This window comes from Lolium rigidum, chromosome 3 (assembly GCF_022539505.1).
Source record: "Lolium rigidum isolate FL_2022 chromosome 3, APGP_CSIRO_Lrig_0.1, whole genome shotgun sequence".
Taxonomy (NCBI): Eukaryota; Viridiplantae; Streptophyta; class Magnoliopsida; order Poales; family Poaceae; genus Lolium; species Lolium rigidum.
This window is the reverse complement of record NC_061510.1, coordinates 21065478-21084170: the sequence shown is the minus strand read 5'-3', so window position 1 is coordinate 21084170 and position 18693 is coordinate 21065478. Positions and strand designations below refer to the sequence as shown.

At 45.3% G+C, this 18693-nt stretch overlaps 1 protein-coding gene across 1 annotated transcript; it reads right to left on the bottom strand.

Annotated features, from left to right (window-relative positions):
- Positions 1 to 8371: 8371 nt before the first annotated feature.
- On the bottom strand, positions 8372 to 18458 carry LOC124694476 (ALA-interacting subunit 1-like). The gene is made up of 9 exons (XM_047227461.1): positions 18416 to 18458; positions 18249 to 18307; positions 18105 to 18179; positions 17976 to 18013; positions 12909 to 12981; positions 12699 to 12769; positions 8963 to 9260; positions 8568 to 8860; positions 8372 to 8402 (listed from the first exon to the last, which is right to left on the bottom strand). Exons 1-9 carry the CDS (start codon positions 18456 to 18458, stop codon positions 8372 to 8374), a joined length of 981 nt encoding a protein of 326 aa, XP_047083417.1.
- Positions 18459 to 18693: the final 235 nt, after the last annotated feature.

The following is an 18693-nucleotide window of genomic DNA, read 5'->3' as shown; positions in this document are numbered from 1 at the left end:
CCTCCGCCGCGTCCAACGCACCCGACTCGCCGTTTTTTGCGAACTGAGGTGAGCGCACGAGTCGCCGGAAGTAGCTAGGGTTCCGTTGGTGAACAGCGTCGCGAGGAAGGAGACGCCCTCGCATGCATGCGGTTGACGCGGGGCCCGCACGCCAGCGTGGCCCGCCACGTCCCCGCATTTTAAACGGGATGGCCTCCCGCGCGGCCGCATCTCTACCAGGCCGGATCTGGCCAGGCCCAGCACCCCGGCCCGAATTCATTTCCCCCCCTTTTTCTCTAATTAAACCTACCAGTAATGTTCTGTCTAGATTTTGTAATACCAAAAATTCATGGAGAGACCAAAATTGTTGATTTCAATTTCTAGATGCTCATAGATGTTTTCTCTACCATGAATAATTGCATGCATGTGCTTTAGAGTTGTGAAAATATGCTGTTAAATAAAAACCTAAAAGGTTACTGATTGTGTATTTTATTTATGGTGTGAGATTGATAAACCCTTTCTGCATGAGATTAATTTTTCTGTGAAGTAGAAGTAAATACCTTTGTTTTGGCACTACTATCACATGCAGGACCTTCCTAGATTTGGTTTTATTTACAAATCAAAATTTGACCAGAGAGCTATTCCATGAATTTTATTTCAAAAACCACATATGTTTTTGAATCCAAACCAAGTGCAACTGGTAGATATAATGTTAAGGTATTTCTGTGCCAAAGGAAATAATTTGTAGAGTGGTAGTTTATGCCTGGAGAATTTATTACTGAAACAGTGAACCTTTTCAGTATTTGATTTTTATAAAATCATTTACAAATCAGAAAATACCAAACCAGTGGGATTAGTTCACATTTAGTCTCACCTATCCAGGGGTATGCTTGGTGTTGGTTGGTGATGCTCTGATACTGGTGCGCCTAGCTGTTTGTATGTTCTAGTTTCTGTCTTAGTTAATTTGTCTAGGTCATTTAAGATTTTATTTGCATATAATTCTTGTGCATGTGTGCTCTACATGTTATTATCTTTCAGTAGGTATGCTGCATGCATTTTTGAGACATACAGAAAGATTTAGACCATTTAAATGGTTCCTAAGTCATTCTGAAATTGCAAAAATCATATCTTTTGTTTTAAAACCCATAAATGGGTGAAACCACTTTCAGTAGCTTGCATTTGTGAGCCTTTACATACTGTGATTTTACCAAATTTTTGTGTGAATTATTCTGGTGTGGTTTGTTGATTGGGTATGACTTGTTGTTTTTCTTTTTGCAACGTTAGATTCGAACGCCGCCGAAAACGGAGGAGAATGAGACTTTGGAGGAATTGAAGAGGAAGACCAGGGACACTTTGCTGATCAAGGCAAGCCATCTCTTGATGCATCTCCGATCCTATATATCTTGCTCTTGCATTATTACAGGTTTTTATAAAGTGCATGTCTTTTAATTTTCATGTCGGTGGTTAGTGCCACCCGGAGTTTTATTAATCCACCCTTAGAGTGCAGCCCTCGTTGTTACCTACTGACCACATCTTTATTAGTGATATGGTGCTGATCACGTTGTCATCCTTGTCGCCATTTTTCGAAGAAGAATTGGACTATAGGTTGGGAGCCCTGGAGAAATGATTATGAAAATGTTTTCCTGAAAAGAAGTTTTCGAAAACCTTGGAATGGGGTATCACTGCTCAAGTGTGGGTTTATGAAAGGAAAGATGATTATGGAAAGAATATTTGCTGGAGGCAAGTGGAGAAAAGAAAATGTTTTCAAAAACTTTAGCGCCTAAGTACTCACTCGGACTGAAAGACAGTACGACCACATTACCCCATAGTGGGCACGGGACGTAGCATAGTAGTTTGTATCGCCTTAGTTTGGGTCCTGCAAGTGTAAGAGGTAGTCCGACCATGGACACCTATCGACCGTGGCCTTCCTGACGAACTGGGAACGCCTTTCCATTGCGTACCGATGGCAGGGGTACAACCTAGCTCCCATTGAATAATGCCCCGCAGTCGGTCGCGGCATTCCGGAGGATCGAGCTGGTCGGGGAATTTGCTATTCCCAGGTAAACGACCCCTCAGACTCTGGTGTTGGGAGGTACAACTCTAGGCGGCATGTCTTAGGCTAAGGCGAGCAGGCGAAAAACTGCGATCGGGTATTTGTCGTGGTATATGTTGTTATGCAGGGATGATGCCCACACGATGAGTATCCGGATCTTGTGGGGAAAGTGTACAACCTCTACAGAGTGAAAACTATTCGAATAGTCGTGTCCGCGGTTATGGACGATCGGGAATGCTGTTGCTTAGCCTGAAGAGTTTTTGTTTTATAAAAAGGGTTTCTAAAAATTGTTTTGGGAAAGTGCTGCCAGTGGGACTGGAGGAAATGTACCTGAGAGGTACGGTGGAAAGTTGGTACAGTTGTTTGGCCGTTTCGAGGGCCAGAAAAATAAATTGGGTCACCCTTACCTATTAGTCTTCAAATGATAATTGTTACAAAAAGATTTTCAACAAAATTATAGAGATATCTTATTCTCGAGAGAAACTCTCTCTCGCTCTTTGTCGCCTTAGTTAGTGCCTGTTCCTTGCGACCGCCATATTTCTCTCTAAGGTGGTTTACGAGTACATTCAAACGTACTCATTGGCATTGTTGTCCTGGCTATTTACTTGGCCAGACTTGGAAGAGGAGTACCACGAAGAAGAAAAGTACGACGCCGAAGACGCGAACTAGGACGCTCTCCCAGTAGGGTAAATGCCTGACTTGGGTTCCGCCGTTGTTTGGAGTCAAATAAATTCCGCTGCTGTTTGTTGAACTACGGCCTGGATGACCTATGATGTAAGACTTCCGTAATATCTGTAATTCGGTACTGTAATGGATGATGTAATCTGATATCAGTTCGGTTATGTATTCACGATGGAATGATCTTGGGATCGTGAAATTGTATGCATAACAGGAGTTCTGGACTGGTAAGTCCGGGCACCACATTAACATTCCAAAATAGTAAGTTTTGGGATGTTACAGAAAAATAATTGTAATCTAGGCCCTTGGGGCCTCTCCGTGTTCAAAAAAAAGTAGGTGCGAGTGTTGGCACATGATTCTCTAGAAAATGAGCCGTATGCGATTTATTGGACATGGCACACGGCCTGTAAATTTTGCATTTATTTTGTGTGTGTCTGAATGGGAAGGTTGCATGGCCCGTTGTCCTAGTGATTCACACACGTTTTTGGGTCGCAACCGCAGTAGATGGGCTTAGGAGGCGTGCAGCCTTCGTTCCCGCACACAATCTCCTTGCAGCACAAAATGGACTGGCAGTACCGGGGGCCGGCATTCGAGCAGCACTTGCACTGTCCGCAGTTCCTAAACGTCCCGAAGATTGCAGGCTCCGACGGCCGCCACTGCCCCTTCGACGTCGGCGGCTCCCACACTGGCACCAAATCAGCGGCGTAGTCCTCCACGCTTCCGCCTGCTTAATTAGTTTCCATCATCACTCATCAGCACTTGTATTCTGCAGCCGTATGCCCGTATCTACCATCTAGGTATATGCCTGTTTCAGATTTTTCAGTAAACATAATTTTTTCGTTTGACGTACTATACCTGCAAGGGTGTTGCACAGAAGGGAGAGGAGCACGACGCTGAAGAAATTCACTGTGAGGCCGCAGGCCATGGTTGTCCGGCAGAGGAAGAAAAGGGTCTGTTGCTATGATCTTTCTGAAGGGCTACTCTGAAGATGATCTTGTGGGGCAGTACATGAGTCAATTTATATGCATGGAAGGGCTGCTTGTGTGAGACTGTGCATTCATTTTATACATTTTATTTATTAATTGCATTGAATTCATGCTTGTGTGATAAGTTTCTACGATAGGGTCGTATGACAGGATCCTACGGCGCTGATACGCTCCTAACGGTCCATTACTCCATAGCCAAAAAGAAAAGAAAATACCGCCTATTATTTCAACTCAAAAGGTTTCCGGCGTTGATTCATGTTTCAAAAACCGTACCACCTACTCCTTATGCCACTTTATTGGAGCATTATTATTGTTTTGAGATTGGTGCCACGTGACTTGCACAATATTTACCGCAACATTTTTCTGAATTGTGGATACACTGAAGGAAAACCTGCAAGTCAAATGCAAATTTTTTTGGCCACATGGCATACTCGCAAATCGGCGGATGGCCTGAAAAGAGTTGAAACCGAGACTAGCTAGAATTACACTTTAGAGTAATACGCGAATGTAGAACTGGGTAGTGAATCCCATTTTATATTTCTATTGATTTCGCTTGGGTCAAGATACTGACGCACATCTAAGCCTACACACTCATAGGCCGTCTAGCAGATAACCAAGCATGTAGGCTATCACGATCTTGCTCCGGTCACGCTCAACCTTGGGGTACAACGGTGGCACGTTCATCCATGGCGCTAGCATGCGGTCTTTGCAGTTCTCTAGGCTCATAATCCCATCCACGTACAGGCTGGAGAGTTTTTTAAAGTAGCAGTTGTTCAGACAACTGTTGACGATGACGGCGAGGGTGTTGGTCGATGTGGTGTAGTCGTTCATGCAACCGTGGTAGGCATCGCTCTCTGCACGGGAGAGTGATTTGTTTTGTTGGAGCTGAATCCTCAAATCCTGAAGGGTGCCGCTGTAGGAATCTATGGCCTGGTTCGCGGCGAGGATGGCATACACGGTGGTCTCCTCTGTGTGCGATGGGGAGGGGTCGATGCCACCACGCTGCATCGCGTCGATGCAGTTATCATACATGAACTTTGTTCCGTGTGCGCTGCTGCAGGCGACCGTCATGCTAACGTGCAGCACGTTGGGGCAAAGGAGGCGGGCGGCGGCCATGTAGAGGGGTGCAAGGATGACGAGGAGGGTAAGGATCACCTTCATGGCTGATATGCCTTGGATGTTCTCTCTGTGTGGTCGAGCATGCCTTGCACTGTTGTATTTGTAGCACGGACACATTAATTATCAAATATTATTGTAATGATATGGCTATTTATTGGTTAGATTTGGTAAAAGATTATGGACTTGACGTGTGTCAAGTTATGCTGACAAGCGCACATCTACATGATGACAAATAATCATAAATGTAAAAATAGAAACAAAATATGTCATTAATATCTAGAAGATTTTCTAAAGGAGTGTTTGACTACCAGACACACGGCTTGCCAGCACCCCTCGCCGTGGCCTCGCCGTGGCGGATGCAGGAAAAAAATAGAGGGTGAACACATCTTCTAATTTTTTTACGGTACCGCAATTGTGATAAAAGTTTGCCAAATAAAGAATAATTCGTGTTCCTGAATGTAATAAAAAAGGTGATTTTTTTTGACATGTAAGTGTCTGTGTTCTTTGTCTACATGTAAAATTTTGTGGACAAAGTGCAAATACATTAAAGAAGATATTGTATGTTCTTTGTCTGTGTTCTTTTTTACGGTCACCCTCTAACATTAAAGAATATATTGTATGTGATCTAAGCTCGCACTATACATTACCTTCCTTCCCACCAACACCACGTATACTTTATCATTTTGGCAAACCGTTAGCTGAAATGCTCAGCCGCTATGCTTAGGTTGTACAACACTCAACAAAGACAATTCATACATTATCTTGCTTTTTTTCCATACTAATACAGTACTGGAAGCTAGAGTTCATGGTTGTTCGCTGATTATTTGCTTGATGCATCTGTTGCAGAGGCTGAGGCGATTTGTGCTACTTTAGCTGCTGTAAAGGCCAGGCAAGCGAATGGTGAGTTGGAGCATTCAGCTGACAGAGAGCAGTCTTCAGATACCCCACCAAATGTGAAGTAACGTAGCCTCATCAAACTTGATATTGCTCTTGCAAATAATTCAACGCCACCTCATGTGGTTTGGCGACACCGTAGATCAGTGAGTAGAAAATACAATTAAGCTGAGTCATGTGTACTTATTGATTCTACGTCCTTCCAGAAAAATCCCTTGACTTGTTCATTTTCTTCTTGGTGGACTATTCCTCAACTAACAGACCACGCGCTATATCTTAGAGGCTGTCTGCTGAACTGTTTAGCTCAAGTAGACAGTGAGCCCCCCTGCGTCGCCGCGATGCAGCTACCCAAGGTGGCCAGTCGGCCGTGCTCAACGTCATCTACAAGCCGCGGATGGTATTGTCTAAAAGGAAAAAGATGAGGAAACATATGGGCAAAGAGGAAGATGGGGTGCAGGGATGCGTTGTCTACCAAGGTTGCAAAATGATGTCTTTTGGAAGCTTCCCCAGTTATATTTTGGGCTTCCAACTTGGAAGGAGCACTTAAACTGATTCTGACAAGGATGATGCATTCTTGTGTCAAAGTGCAGGATATTGTATTCTGTGAAAATGCAACTGACCCTCTCAAGGGAGTTGTGTCAAAGAGCTTTTCCAGTCTGCTTGAGTGTTTATCAATATTTCAGTTATGTGAAAATAGACTGGTAGTTACTGGATTAACAAATCAGTTGTTTTAAATGTTGACACTGAGGTCTTTGTAAACATCACAAGAATTTTGTCCCAAAATCCAAATAATTTTGAGTGCTTTCCCTAAATCTGGGTGAACTGTTCCCGTAGGTTATGATAAAGATTTTTTTCTCACCACATATGGAACTTCAAAGCTGATTATGTAAGAATCAAATTCAAGATTGACTTTATGTCATTAGTTTATTTGTGTTTTCAAATGAAATACTACCTCTACTTTATCTTCTGATTTGAAGGCTATTTTTCATCTATTACCAACAGTAGCACTACAATTCAAAGAAATGCATGGGCTATCTACCTATCTTAGAATCCAGACATAAAGTAGAGCTCATTGGATTGTCAAAGAGATGTTCTCTGCTTTCCAGCTTGGACATACACATTGCCTTCATGGTTCATTAGGACCCCCCTGTCATTGCTCAATCTAACAATTTGGGTCGGCATAACATACTAATGCGAACAGTATGTCATTGGATTTGATCCTAACGAACAGAGGTAAGGGGGTAAATTCAAGCATACATTAAATTTTTCAATGTATTGTGAAAGCTATCGGTCTCCCGACTCTCCCCGCACCAGTTAACGAACTCATCATCATTATCTCTGATGATATGACGACAGCAGCATGAGCTAGATACCATTTATGTAAGACAAACATGTCAACTATGTAATCGCATGGGGATATGTCTTAGTACCATTCAGTTTTTTTTTTCGAAATGGGGGTGTACCCCGGCTTCTGCATCATGACGATGCACACGGCCTTTTATTAATAAAAAGATCCAACAAGATTGTTTACAGTTCACACATGCTCAATGATTGATACAAGAATCAACCATCGAAAAAAGGACATACTACGACTACCACTCAACATAGTCTTCTAGTATGCCGCCAACCAGCCTGGCACAAGATATCCTGAGCGACCATCAGGAGACGTGTGCATCCAGAAGCCATGGTATCCCGCAATCCCTCCGGGGAAAGTAGAGCCCAAAGCTGGACCCAATGGGAGACCATGTGAATAACCTGCAAGAAATGAAAAGAGACTTTTTTGTTAAAGATTATATCATTTTAGACCCTCCAAATAGACCAACATAAGGCAGAAACCCCAATCCAGATAAACACCTTAGATTTTCTATCTACTCCTTTAAGCCAGTTACCAAACATATTGGTAATATTGGTAGGAGGTGGGAGATCATAGGTGAAATTAACTATACGCCATAAAAGCTTAGCTAACGGACAATCAATAAAAAGATGTTGAATGGTCTCCTGTTCCCCACAGAATACACATTTTGTACACCCATTCCACTGACGTTTCGCTAGGTTATCTTTTGTTAACAAAACCTTATTACTCAAGAACCACATGAAAATTTTAATCTTAAGGGGTATTTTGACCTTCCATAGATATTTTCGCAAAAAGGGGGTATGGTCACACATAATATCTTCATACATAGACTTGACAGTAAACACTCCGTTAGATGTCAGATTCCAAACAAACCTATCATCTTCGTCATTCAAAGTAACCATCATGAGTTTCCGACATAATTGTAACCATAAAGTCCATTTACTACCATTCAACACTATTCGGAAGGTAATATTCAAAGGTGGTTGGGCAAGCACATGTGCCACAATGACATTTTTATGATGGACAATGTTGTATAGTGAAGGATATTGCTGAGCCAATGAAGTATTTCCCAACCAGGTATCTTCCCAGAAGCGGATGGTCATACCATTACCCACTTTGAAGGAGCCCCTTGAAAAAAACTCGTGTTTTACCTCCATCAATCCTTTCCAAAAAGGAGAATTAGTAACTCATTGATTTCTCCTGCCCTATGAATGAATTCACCTTCTTCGTGTCATCACTTCGCGATACTTCTACTCACATATCACAGACTTGATCAGCAATAGTAATATCTCACAGGATAGTTATATCTCACAGGCCGCGGCGCACCTTCATAGTTTCACTGAAATTGACAAAACCAAGAATTGCATTGGCTTAATCTAATAAAAAATACATTCAAGTAGATAACAAAGGGTTCGTGAAAATAAGTGGTATGAACGCTTAACAACATGTTTCAGAAGGATAAATTTATGTCCATAAATACTGCTGCGCGAATTACGAAACATACCTTGGCTTAACCATGTACTCCAGAACTGTGAACCCGAAAGCAAGGAAGAGGCACAAACCACCAATAGTAAGATACGCAATACGAATGAAGTTATTTGTTCCTCCAATCCAAGATGCAGTAGAAAGGACCAACGCTTTTGATCCTCCAAAGCTATACGTGTTATAGTTATTCTGTATAACCACTGTTATGTTATCCTTAGGCATGATCTCCTTTTCAATCCTGCCATATAGCTTTCTGAAAGTTGGGAAGGCAGCGGTTCTCATCCAAACAATGAGATCTTCTTGCTCACTTAACTGAAAATTGTGACAAGAATAAGGAAGTAATAGGATAGATATCGTTCTTGGAATTGTGGCAAGAATAAAAATTGTGACAAGAAAGAGGAAAAATCCACGTACTGCTATGCTCTCGTTTAGCTTAGCACCACCTATGAGACGTCCTTTCTGGAAATTACTAGGATAGATATCATTGCCGAATTTATGCTTCTTGTCACTCTTCCAAGCTATATCCTTTTTATTCACTTCAATAGTCTCCCCATTGAGCTTAATTGTAAATGTGTCGTTGAACAGGCTCCAAGCAACAAGGCCACATGGAACAATTGGAGCACCACCAGCGGCATGCCCTTCAGGTTCACATTCTTTTCCCAAGTGAACATTCTTATACCGCAGTTGTTTGTCATTTCGACTTTGCACATACCTAGGAAAAGGGCGTAGCAATTGGTCTGAGTATGTCAACACAATTTGTTATACCAGGACACTATCAAAATCAGTACAACAGAATGTGGAAGAAAGAAATGAATACATGTGTTCCAGTGCAACAGAGTCTTATTAAAATGCAATTGTAGGTGGGGAATGAATTTTCTCAGGAAGCACACGGAGAAGGAATGTAATGCATTTCATTTGTTAATATACAAATTTTACAGTGGTTGGCATTTTTAATAACCGTCCATCCACCCTGATCCTATGGTGATAAATAGACGGAACTAAACTGACGGAACCAAAAATGCGGGACCGGAACAAAAATCTGTGGGACCGGAACCTCTAATATATTTTGCTAAGATTATAAAAAATGAACATCCATTTGAGCGGGCGAAGCATCCAATTAGACTAGCACGAATCTTAAAGTCATCCGACAACACGAACTAGTACTTGTTCTCTTTTTCTTTTGTCTTGAAATCACGGACAAATTAGTAGCATTCAGGCAAAAAAAAGTGTCAAACTGAAGCAAAGGGATCAGACAAGAATAATACCTCGACGATCAAACTTCAAATGCACCCATCATAGAGCTTCTTCTCGCAGCTTGTTGTCCTACACAACAGGAACAATAATTCAGCAAATGTTTGAGCATCACCGTCAGCAAATGTTTCCTGCTTTGTACAACCATTTCTGTTTTGATACTGCTATGGTAACCTCTCAGATTCTATTTTGTTTAATCATCTCTATTAAAATGGACAATCTCAAAGCTGACCACATAGCGCTAATTGCAGTCGCAAGTTCAGAAGCTGTATACAAACCTCAGGAGCTAAAGTCGCTTCATGCATTTGGTTTAAATACAAGAGCCGTGGCCATGGCCAGTGCTTAATTTTCTGTACGTTTTCTGCCGATAGAAGGAGCATACGGCCAATGCTTAGCTTTTTGTACAATTTCAAGCAATAAGCTAAGAACTGCTTCATCCGAATTTTTATTATGTGATACTATGTATTGTACAAACATGTAAAAGGTAGTTTTCTCCTTCCTGTTTTTATCTGCTCTATTATTGTTGACAGTACGTGCAACAGTAGGCTGACGCTAGAGTTCAGCTCGCTGAATCTGCACCTCGCCACTGCCACCTCTCTAGCCCAAAGATAGCTACAGGACCTAAAGCTGCCCAATCAATTTAGCTTAGAGATTCTAAATAAAGAAGACTATGATAGAGAGAATACCGATAGAGCAAATTACTCATGTGTTCCAACCATAGTTTAAAATAGCCGGCTATAGACGGGCTATAGCCTGCTATAGCCTTTTCTGTATGGTGCGGCTAACTGCATTAGCCCGCTAAAAGGTGGTAAATTCTTTAAATAGCCGGCTATAGCCAGGTATAGCCGGGCCTATAGCTGTTTTGGGAAGCCGCGGCTATATCTTGTAGCCGGCTATTTTAAACATTGGTTCCAATAGGCAGCGGGCTGCCGGATTTAGAAGTACTGTGTCTACGTTGTGTATTCTTTCTTCAGTATTCAGTTACCAGCAGCAACCGCACAGAGCCACCGACAGGATCGAAAAGCAACACCCATCTCCGCCCCCCAACCCTAACCCGCCCCCGCGCGGCGGCGCCGCGCCGCCGCCGGGGCGCCCACCTCCGCCCGTCCACTCCAGCCCTCCCCCGGCGTTCTCCTCTCCGCCGCCGCTGCCGGGAGCGCCGCCAGGCAAAGCCTGGTCGGTGTGGTGGCGGCGGCGGCCATCCTCCTAGCGCCGGGTTGCGATGATGACAGCGCTCGTTGTCCTCTCCCGCGGCGTTGGTGCAGCGAAGGGACGGCGGCCACGGCGGATCCGGGGATCGCAAGATGCAGCGGCGCCTCCTTCCAATCTGATCCGGTCCCCATGGGGATCGAGCGGAGGGGATGGGCGGGCTCCTGCGGGCAGCGGCGTGCGGGCTTCGTTTGTGTCCCTTCTGCTTCACGAGGGCGCTTGGAGTTTCTGCTCTAGGCATGGCGGTGGTGGTCTTCTCTTCCGCCGGAGGAGATCGGCTAGTTGTGTGGCTAGCCGTGGCGGATCTCGCGATCTGTCGCCTAGCTCCCGATGGCGAGGCGCAGCTGCCGGTGAAAGCCGGCCCGGACTTCGGTCATGGCGGATGATGACGGCGTTCTTCGTCGTTACCTTGTTGAAGGCATTGTCTCTGCAGCCTGCGTTCTTCGCCTGGGCTGCTCCGGGGGAAATCCTAGACCCGGGTCTCCCGGATCAGACGATGGCAGCGTACAACGCCGTTCTCCCTGTTGGGGTCATCGTTTTTGGAGCAGACAACGGATGGCGGTGGTGCTGAGGTGGAGCGGTGTGCTTTCGCTGTGTCGGCGTCGTCGAGTCGCCGCGGCATGGTGCAGTGGTGTCTCGGGACGGATGCAGTGTGATGGACTCGTGCAAGATGGTGGAGTCGTCTGGCGCCGTGGCGGCATCGATGGCAGGCCTGGCATGGTCAATGCGATGATCTCTCTTGAAGATGGAGTCGAGGAAGACGGCGGTAGCAACTTCTATGGCGTAGGCGTTGGCGTATGCTGGGAGTCTGCTTGACTGGATGTGTTTCTCATCTGCTATTGGGCGGCCTGAGAAGGCATTTGGTTTTTGGTTGATGTGTTGTGAATAATCTAATAAAAAAAGCCGTGTGCATCCTTTGGATGCAGAAGCTGGGGCGATTTTCCCCCATTTCGAAAAAAAATTCAGTTACCAACCACACTACTAGGGAGTAGTTTCACAAAAATAAACGAACTGACAATGTGCTTCCAAATATGAGGAGGGGGCCATTGATGAATCGGAGCTTACCGACGATCGAAGGAGGCGATGTGGACGAGGAGCCAGAGTCGCGTCCGCGTCAGGTATGGGGTAGGGGCTGGATTCTCCCGGCGATCCCAGCGACACTCCAGCCGATCCCTTCGACAGAGGGGACGTGTCCATGACTTTCCCGGCGATCCCCGTGACGGAGGAGAGGGGGGCTGCGACGGAGAGGGTGCTGCGGCGGAGGGAGGGGGCGGCGGAGGGAGGGGGCTCAGACGGAGAGAGGGGAGGCGGCAGCGTCTGGCGGCTGCAACGGAGGGAGGGGGCGGTGGCGGCTGGCGGCGTCTGGCGGCTGCAACGGAGGGAGGGGGCGGCGGCGGCTGGGCGATGGAGTACATGAGGCGGTCGTGGCGGCCCATTGAGGAGAGGCGATTGCTCCTGGGAAGAAGGCCAGAACGTGTCTGCGATTTAATGAGATTTATTTTTTATTTTTCTGATTATGATTTGGTGAGTTGACCTTCCAAACGTGCGTTTAGAATTGTTAAAGAATCATAGAAGTTATACACTGATTTAATCAACGGCTACGAAAAAATACATTAGACGGAACCTAGATTTAATTAGACGGAGCCAAAGTTCCGTGCCAATCACTGTAAAAGAGCTCTAATATATATACCTTCGATGGTTTTGATAGAAGTTGCCAATCTGGTAATATACAAGGATTGGACTCTTCATGTATCTAGGCACCTAAAAGGCACAAAAAAACCAGCTAATTAATTTAAAAAGTAAGATATGAAAACACTGCACTTAATATCACAAGCAATAAGGGCAACCATCGCAAGTAATAAGTATGTAGAAACTGGGAGCATTTTCATTGAAAACTCACCTGTAGTGTGATGTTGCATGTTTTGTCAATCTCGGAGTTCTGAATGAAGGCGATCTTATCATCCATGCGCACACTGTGAAGATACCTCGTTAGGTTTGGGTGGAATCGATGCCCTTTGTCTCGGGCTCGGGTACGTGTTTATATAGGCCGACAACGGCAAGATAGGTACATGGTTGTTGATCACGTGTGAGAGAAGTTAGGGAACGATCTGATCTTTATACACCAGATCAGATCGGTTACAAGGATGCTTATCAAACTAAACTAACATATCTCTACACGTGATAAGGATGTTACAACAGATATACATGTAGCGCTAACACCCCTCCTCAATCACAACCCTTTCTAAGGTTGAGATTGTGCTTGAATTCTTCAAGTTGCCGTGCTGGTAAGGCCTTTGTAAAACCATCTGCCACCTGATCCCCTGAAGGAATAAATCTGATCTCAAGCAATTTGTTTGCTACTCTTTCTCTTACAAAATGAAAGTCATTTTCGATGTGCTTTGTTCTTGCATGAAAAACAGGATTAGCAGAGAGATAGGTTGCTCCCATATTATCACACCATAAACAGGATACTCGTTTCCTTTGAACACCAAGTTCTCCAAGTAGAGACTCAATCCAAATCACTTCAGCTGTGGCATTTGCCAAAGCTTTGTACTCGCTTCGTGCTTGATCTAGAAACTGTGGCCTGTTTTCTAGCACTCCAAGAGATTAAGTTAGGACCAAAATAAACAGCAAAACCTCCTGTAGATCTTCTGTCATCTACACAGCCTGCCCAGTCAGCATCTGAGAAAGCACTTACTAATGTGGAAGAAGACTTTCTAAATGTCAAACCGAGACTTGTAGTCCCTTTGATGTATCTTAATATTCTTTTCACGGCTGTCCAATGAACAGTGGTTGGTGCATGTAAATATTGGCATACCTTGTTGACTGAAAAAGCAATGTCTGGCTGGGTAAGAGTTAAGTACTGAAGTCCTCCGACTATGCTTCTGTACCTTGTGCCGTCCTCCGGTCCAAGTGCATCACCTTCAAAAGCTGACAATTTTTCTGATGATGAAAGAGGCGTGGGTGCTATCTTAGCATCCTTCATTCCCACTCTAGCCAATAAATCAGATGCATACTTTTCTTGGGTTAGTATAACACTATCACTTAATTTTCTAACTTCAATGCCAAGAAAATAATGCAAATCACCTAAATCCTTGAGTGCAAAAGCTGAACTCAAATCCTTAAGAAGTGAAGTAATTGCTTTGTTTGAGGAGCTTGTGACAATAATGTCATCAACATATACTAGCACAAAGATGGTGATACCTGACTTATTGTAAATGAATAGTGATGTGTCAGCCTTAGATGCTAGGAAACGAAGCTCTTGTAACTTTGAGCTTAGCTTGGCAAACCATGCTCTTGGAGCTTGCTTGAGACCATACAAAGATTTATCAAGTTTGCACACATGAAATGGTGCACGGGGATCTTCATAACCTGGTGGCTGCTTCATATACACTTCCTCTTCCAGAACACCGTGAAGAAACGCGTTCTTTACATCCAATTGCCTGAGGCTCCATCCTCTAGAAACTGAAACAGCTAGAACAAGTCTAATAGTTGCAGCTTTAACAACAGGACTAAAAGTATCCTCATAATCTAAGCCATATCGTTGTTTAAACCCTTTGGCTACTAATCTGGCCTTATATCTATCTATTGTTCCATCAGCATTTCTTTTGACCCTATATACCCATTTACAATCTATAAGATTGATGCCTTGCTTAGGTGGTACTAGATGCCAAGTTTTGTTTTCTACAAGTGCATGATATTCATCATTCATAGCATTTTTCCAATTCTTATCAGCCTAGTGCAATTTGTAACGTAGCAGTGTTCTTCGAAATGCAAGAGAGACCGTAGCGAACCGCATCCGTCCGTATACCTCTTTGGCTTGCGTTTTCCAGTTTGTTGCCTGGTACGATACACAGGCTCGGCTGCAGGAGCATTATTCGCAGAAGATCCTGGCCCTGGCTCCCCCTGCTGCTGCTGCGCCTGTGCAGAAGATCCTGGTGGAGAAGCAGGCCCCTCCTGGCGACATGATGGGCCAATGATTGGCCTGTCACGAGCGGGAGAGCCACCGATTGGCCCGCTGCGTGCAGAACCAGTGTTGGTTGGCCGACCAGATGCTGTCGTGGGCCGCTTGGGCCCAGGTGGTGGAGCTGGAGCGCGACGCGTGTAGACACGAACAGGAGGCGCCGTTTGGGACACCGCAGGAGGCGTCGACGTGGACGACGCGGGTTCGCCCGCTTGAGATCGAGACAGATCGCCTGTCGGATGCGCAGAGCCTGACGCAGGAGCCGATCCCGGGGCGGAATCTTCGGAGATCGCGAATGAATCATCATTGGGATCTGTCCCAGGGCTGTCGTTTTGCCCCAGATCGCTATTTTCACCGTTTGAGCTCAAATCTGAGCCAGTTTGCTCCAAATTTGCTCCTGCATTTTGCTGGTGCACCTGCAGGGACACTACGGGAACAAAAGGTGAAACATCAGATGTTAAATCAGTACATTGTTGCTCCCCAGGAAGTTTGTCCGATGAATTTTGAAGAGATTCTGGGAGTAGAAGAATGGCTTGGCGAAGGAGAGCTCCGGCGTTGGGATGAAGTTTGGAGAATGGGAAAACTGTTTCATCAAACACAACATCTCGGGAGATATACACTCGGCCAGAGGCGACGTCTAAGCACTTCACACCTTTGTGCATATTACTATAACCAAGAAATACACATTGCTTAGATCGGAAGGCTAATTTGCGTTGGTTATAGGGCCTAAGGTTTGGCCAGCAGGCACAACCAAAGACACGAAGAGATGCATAGTCGGGTTTTTGTGGAGTAGACGTTCCATAGGTGTTTCATAGTTGATGACTTTGGAGGGGATCATATTAATGAGATGAGTGGCGGTAGAAAAAGCTTCATCCCAGAATTTTAATGGCATGGATGCATTGGCAAGAAGAGCAAGCCCAACTTCTACAATGTGGCGATGTTTCCGTTCTGCTGAGCCATTTTGTTGGTGGGCATGAGGGCATTAGAGATGATGAGAGATGCCAATGCTTTGAAAGAAGGGAGTTAGTTTTTCATATTCACCTCCCCCATCAGTTTGTATGGTAATGATCTTTTTACCAAATTGGCGTTCAACAAGATTCTGGAAATTCTTGAAAACTTGAAATACTTCAGATTTTTTCTTGAGAAGAAATATCCATGAAAATTTGCTAAAGTCATCTATAAAGCTTACATAGTATGAAAACCGACCTACAGAGGATGGTGCAGGTCCCCAAACATCTGAGAATACAAGTTCTAGAGGGGAGGTTGACACACTAGTGGACCTTGTGTAAGGTAGTTGATGACTTTTTGCTCTTTGACATGAATCACAAACCGACTCAATGCTAGAATTGCTAGAAAAAGGAAGATCATATTTCCTAAGGATCTTTTGAACGACTTTGAACGAAGGATGTCCTAAACGATCATGCCACCTGATAGCTGAAGGCTTGGTGGCGCTAAGAGCTTGTTTATTCGTGCTTGATGATGATGATACCAACGGGTAGAGACCTCGGATGCATCGGCCTTTAAACAGAATTTTCTTCGTGACCTGATCCTTGACATAGAAGAACCACGGGTGAAATTCAACAAAGACACCGTTATCCAAAGTAAAGCGATGGACAGAAACAAGATTTTTTGAGGCACATGGAACATGAAGAACATTGTATAGGTGGAATTTTTTGGATGGGGAATCAACGAATGCATGACCAACATGGCTGATGTTCATACCTGTTCCATTTGCCGCTTGAATCTTATCATGACCGTTGTACTTTTCCTTCATGGTAAGCTTGTCAAGCTCCCCGGTGATGTGGTCGGTGGCGCCGGTGTCGGAGTACCAGTTGGTGTCGACACCGTAGGCGGCGTTGACACCCTTCTCCTGATCTTCTTCTTCATCATCAGAGTAGCGGTGCCAACACTTCCAGGCAGGATGGCCTGCCTTGCCGCAGATTTGGCAGACGATGAGTTCGCGGTCGTTGCCGCCGCCGCCTTGATGACGTCCGCTGCCGCCACCGCGGCGTCCACCATTGCCACCTCCTTGCTGGCGGCCTCGACCACGGCCGTAGCCACGGCCTCCTCCACCACGTCCACGGGGCGCTCCTTGGCCACCCCGGCGTGGTCCACCGCGTCCTCGCGCGGCAGCGTTGGCAGAGCCCCCGTGAGTGGGGACACCGAGCATCTCCATATGATTGTCGTAGGAGGTCACCTGGGAGTACAGCTCTCCCACGGTTAGCTTGATGTCGGGGTTGGCTCCAATGGCTGCGAAGAGCGGATTATAGGGATCATCGAGACCGGCGAGCAAATACTCAACCAGCTCGTCCTCCTCTATCCTCCGCCCTGCAGCTGCCAGCTCATCAGCAATCGCTTTCATCTGGGCGAAGTATTGGGAGGTGGTTTTCCCTTCCTTCTTGGTGTTCGCGAGCTTGACCCGGAGGTTGGCGATGCGGGTCCTCGACTGGGTTGAGAACATGGACCTTATTGTAGTCCACACAGCAGACGATGTCTTCATGCCTATCACGGACAGCATGATCTCCCTGGACAAAGAATTCACCAGGTAGGAGAGGACGTTCTGGTCCGTCTGCATCCACAAGGTACCCCATCAGGCGAGCACCACGGATCGTCGGCAGAGCTTGTGTCTCCCATAGGAGGAAGTTGTCCCTCGTGAGCTTCTCGGCCGTTCCCTGGCTTGGCAGAGGGTTGGCCATGGCGATGGATGAGGATGGAAGGCTCATAGATTGGTTTTGTGGAAGAGAGGCTCTGATACCATGTGAAGATACCTCGTTAGGTTTGGGTGGAATCGATGCCCTTTGTCTCGGGCTCGGGTACGTGTTTATATAGGCCGACAACGGCAAGATAGGTACATGGTTGTTGATCACGTGTGAGAGAAGTTAGGGAACGATCTGATCTTTATACACCAGATCAGATCGGTTACAAGGATGCTTATCAAACTAAACTAACATATCTCTACACGTGATAAGGATGTTACAACAGATATACATGTAGCGCTAACACACACAACTTATATCGTATCTCTCCACCAGTTCGACAACCTGCATCACAGCGAAGGTACAAAATAAACAAATGCACAATAAAGAATCACAGTAGAGAAAACTAATATGATCGGAGACATTTGCACCTAACCTCTCGTGACGCATTCAGAGTCACAACCCCGATCGGAATGAATAGGAACGCAATTAGCAAGAAGACAGTAACGACCTACGATGTCCACATATCAGCAAATGCATATCTGAAGATAAAAAAAAAATTGGTGACTGGGATAGTTACAATTTTAGGTGTCAGCACTGGCTTGCATGCTGGAAGCTCCTGCTGTGAAAATTTGGAATCTGCAAGCAAAACCAACAGAAAATACTCATCGATTTCTTGAAGTCATCAATCGTCGAAGTAAGAAGATCAGACAAAAAAAAAGAGTAAGAAGACCAGGGATGAAATACATTTGGGCTTCCTTGAGTCGCCATCCCGTTCTGCAGGATCCATCTGCTCGTCTGCTCGATCGAGCAATAGGATAGCCTGGGTGGCGTCTAGGTGGAGGAGACGAGGAGAGGAAAGCCGGTGGAGGAGGGAGTGAGGTGGAGGATGGAGTGTGGTGGACTGAGATTAATACGCTGGAGAGGTGGCGGTTTTGGGGACGCGGTGTCAGCACATTGTATTGGAGGAATGGAGATGCAGATGAGTGCTTTTGGACGTTCTAGAGAAGGAATCCTACCGTAAG

Excerpts from the sequence above, each read along its gene's own strand:
- LOC124694476 (XM_047227461.1), bottom strand. The coding sequence starts at position 18,458 with ATGGATCCTGCAGAACGGGATGGCGACTCAAGGAAGCCCAAAT. Across the intron at positions 18,180-18,248 it reads CAGTGCTGACACCTAAAATT|GTCGTTACTGTCTTCTTGCT; the intron begins GTAACTATCCCA and ends TGGACATCGTAG. Across the intron at positions 9,261-12,698 it reads TTCTATCAAAACCATCGAAG|GTATGTGCAAAGTCGAAATG; the intron begins GTATATATATTA and ends CCCTTTTCCTAG.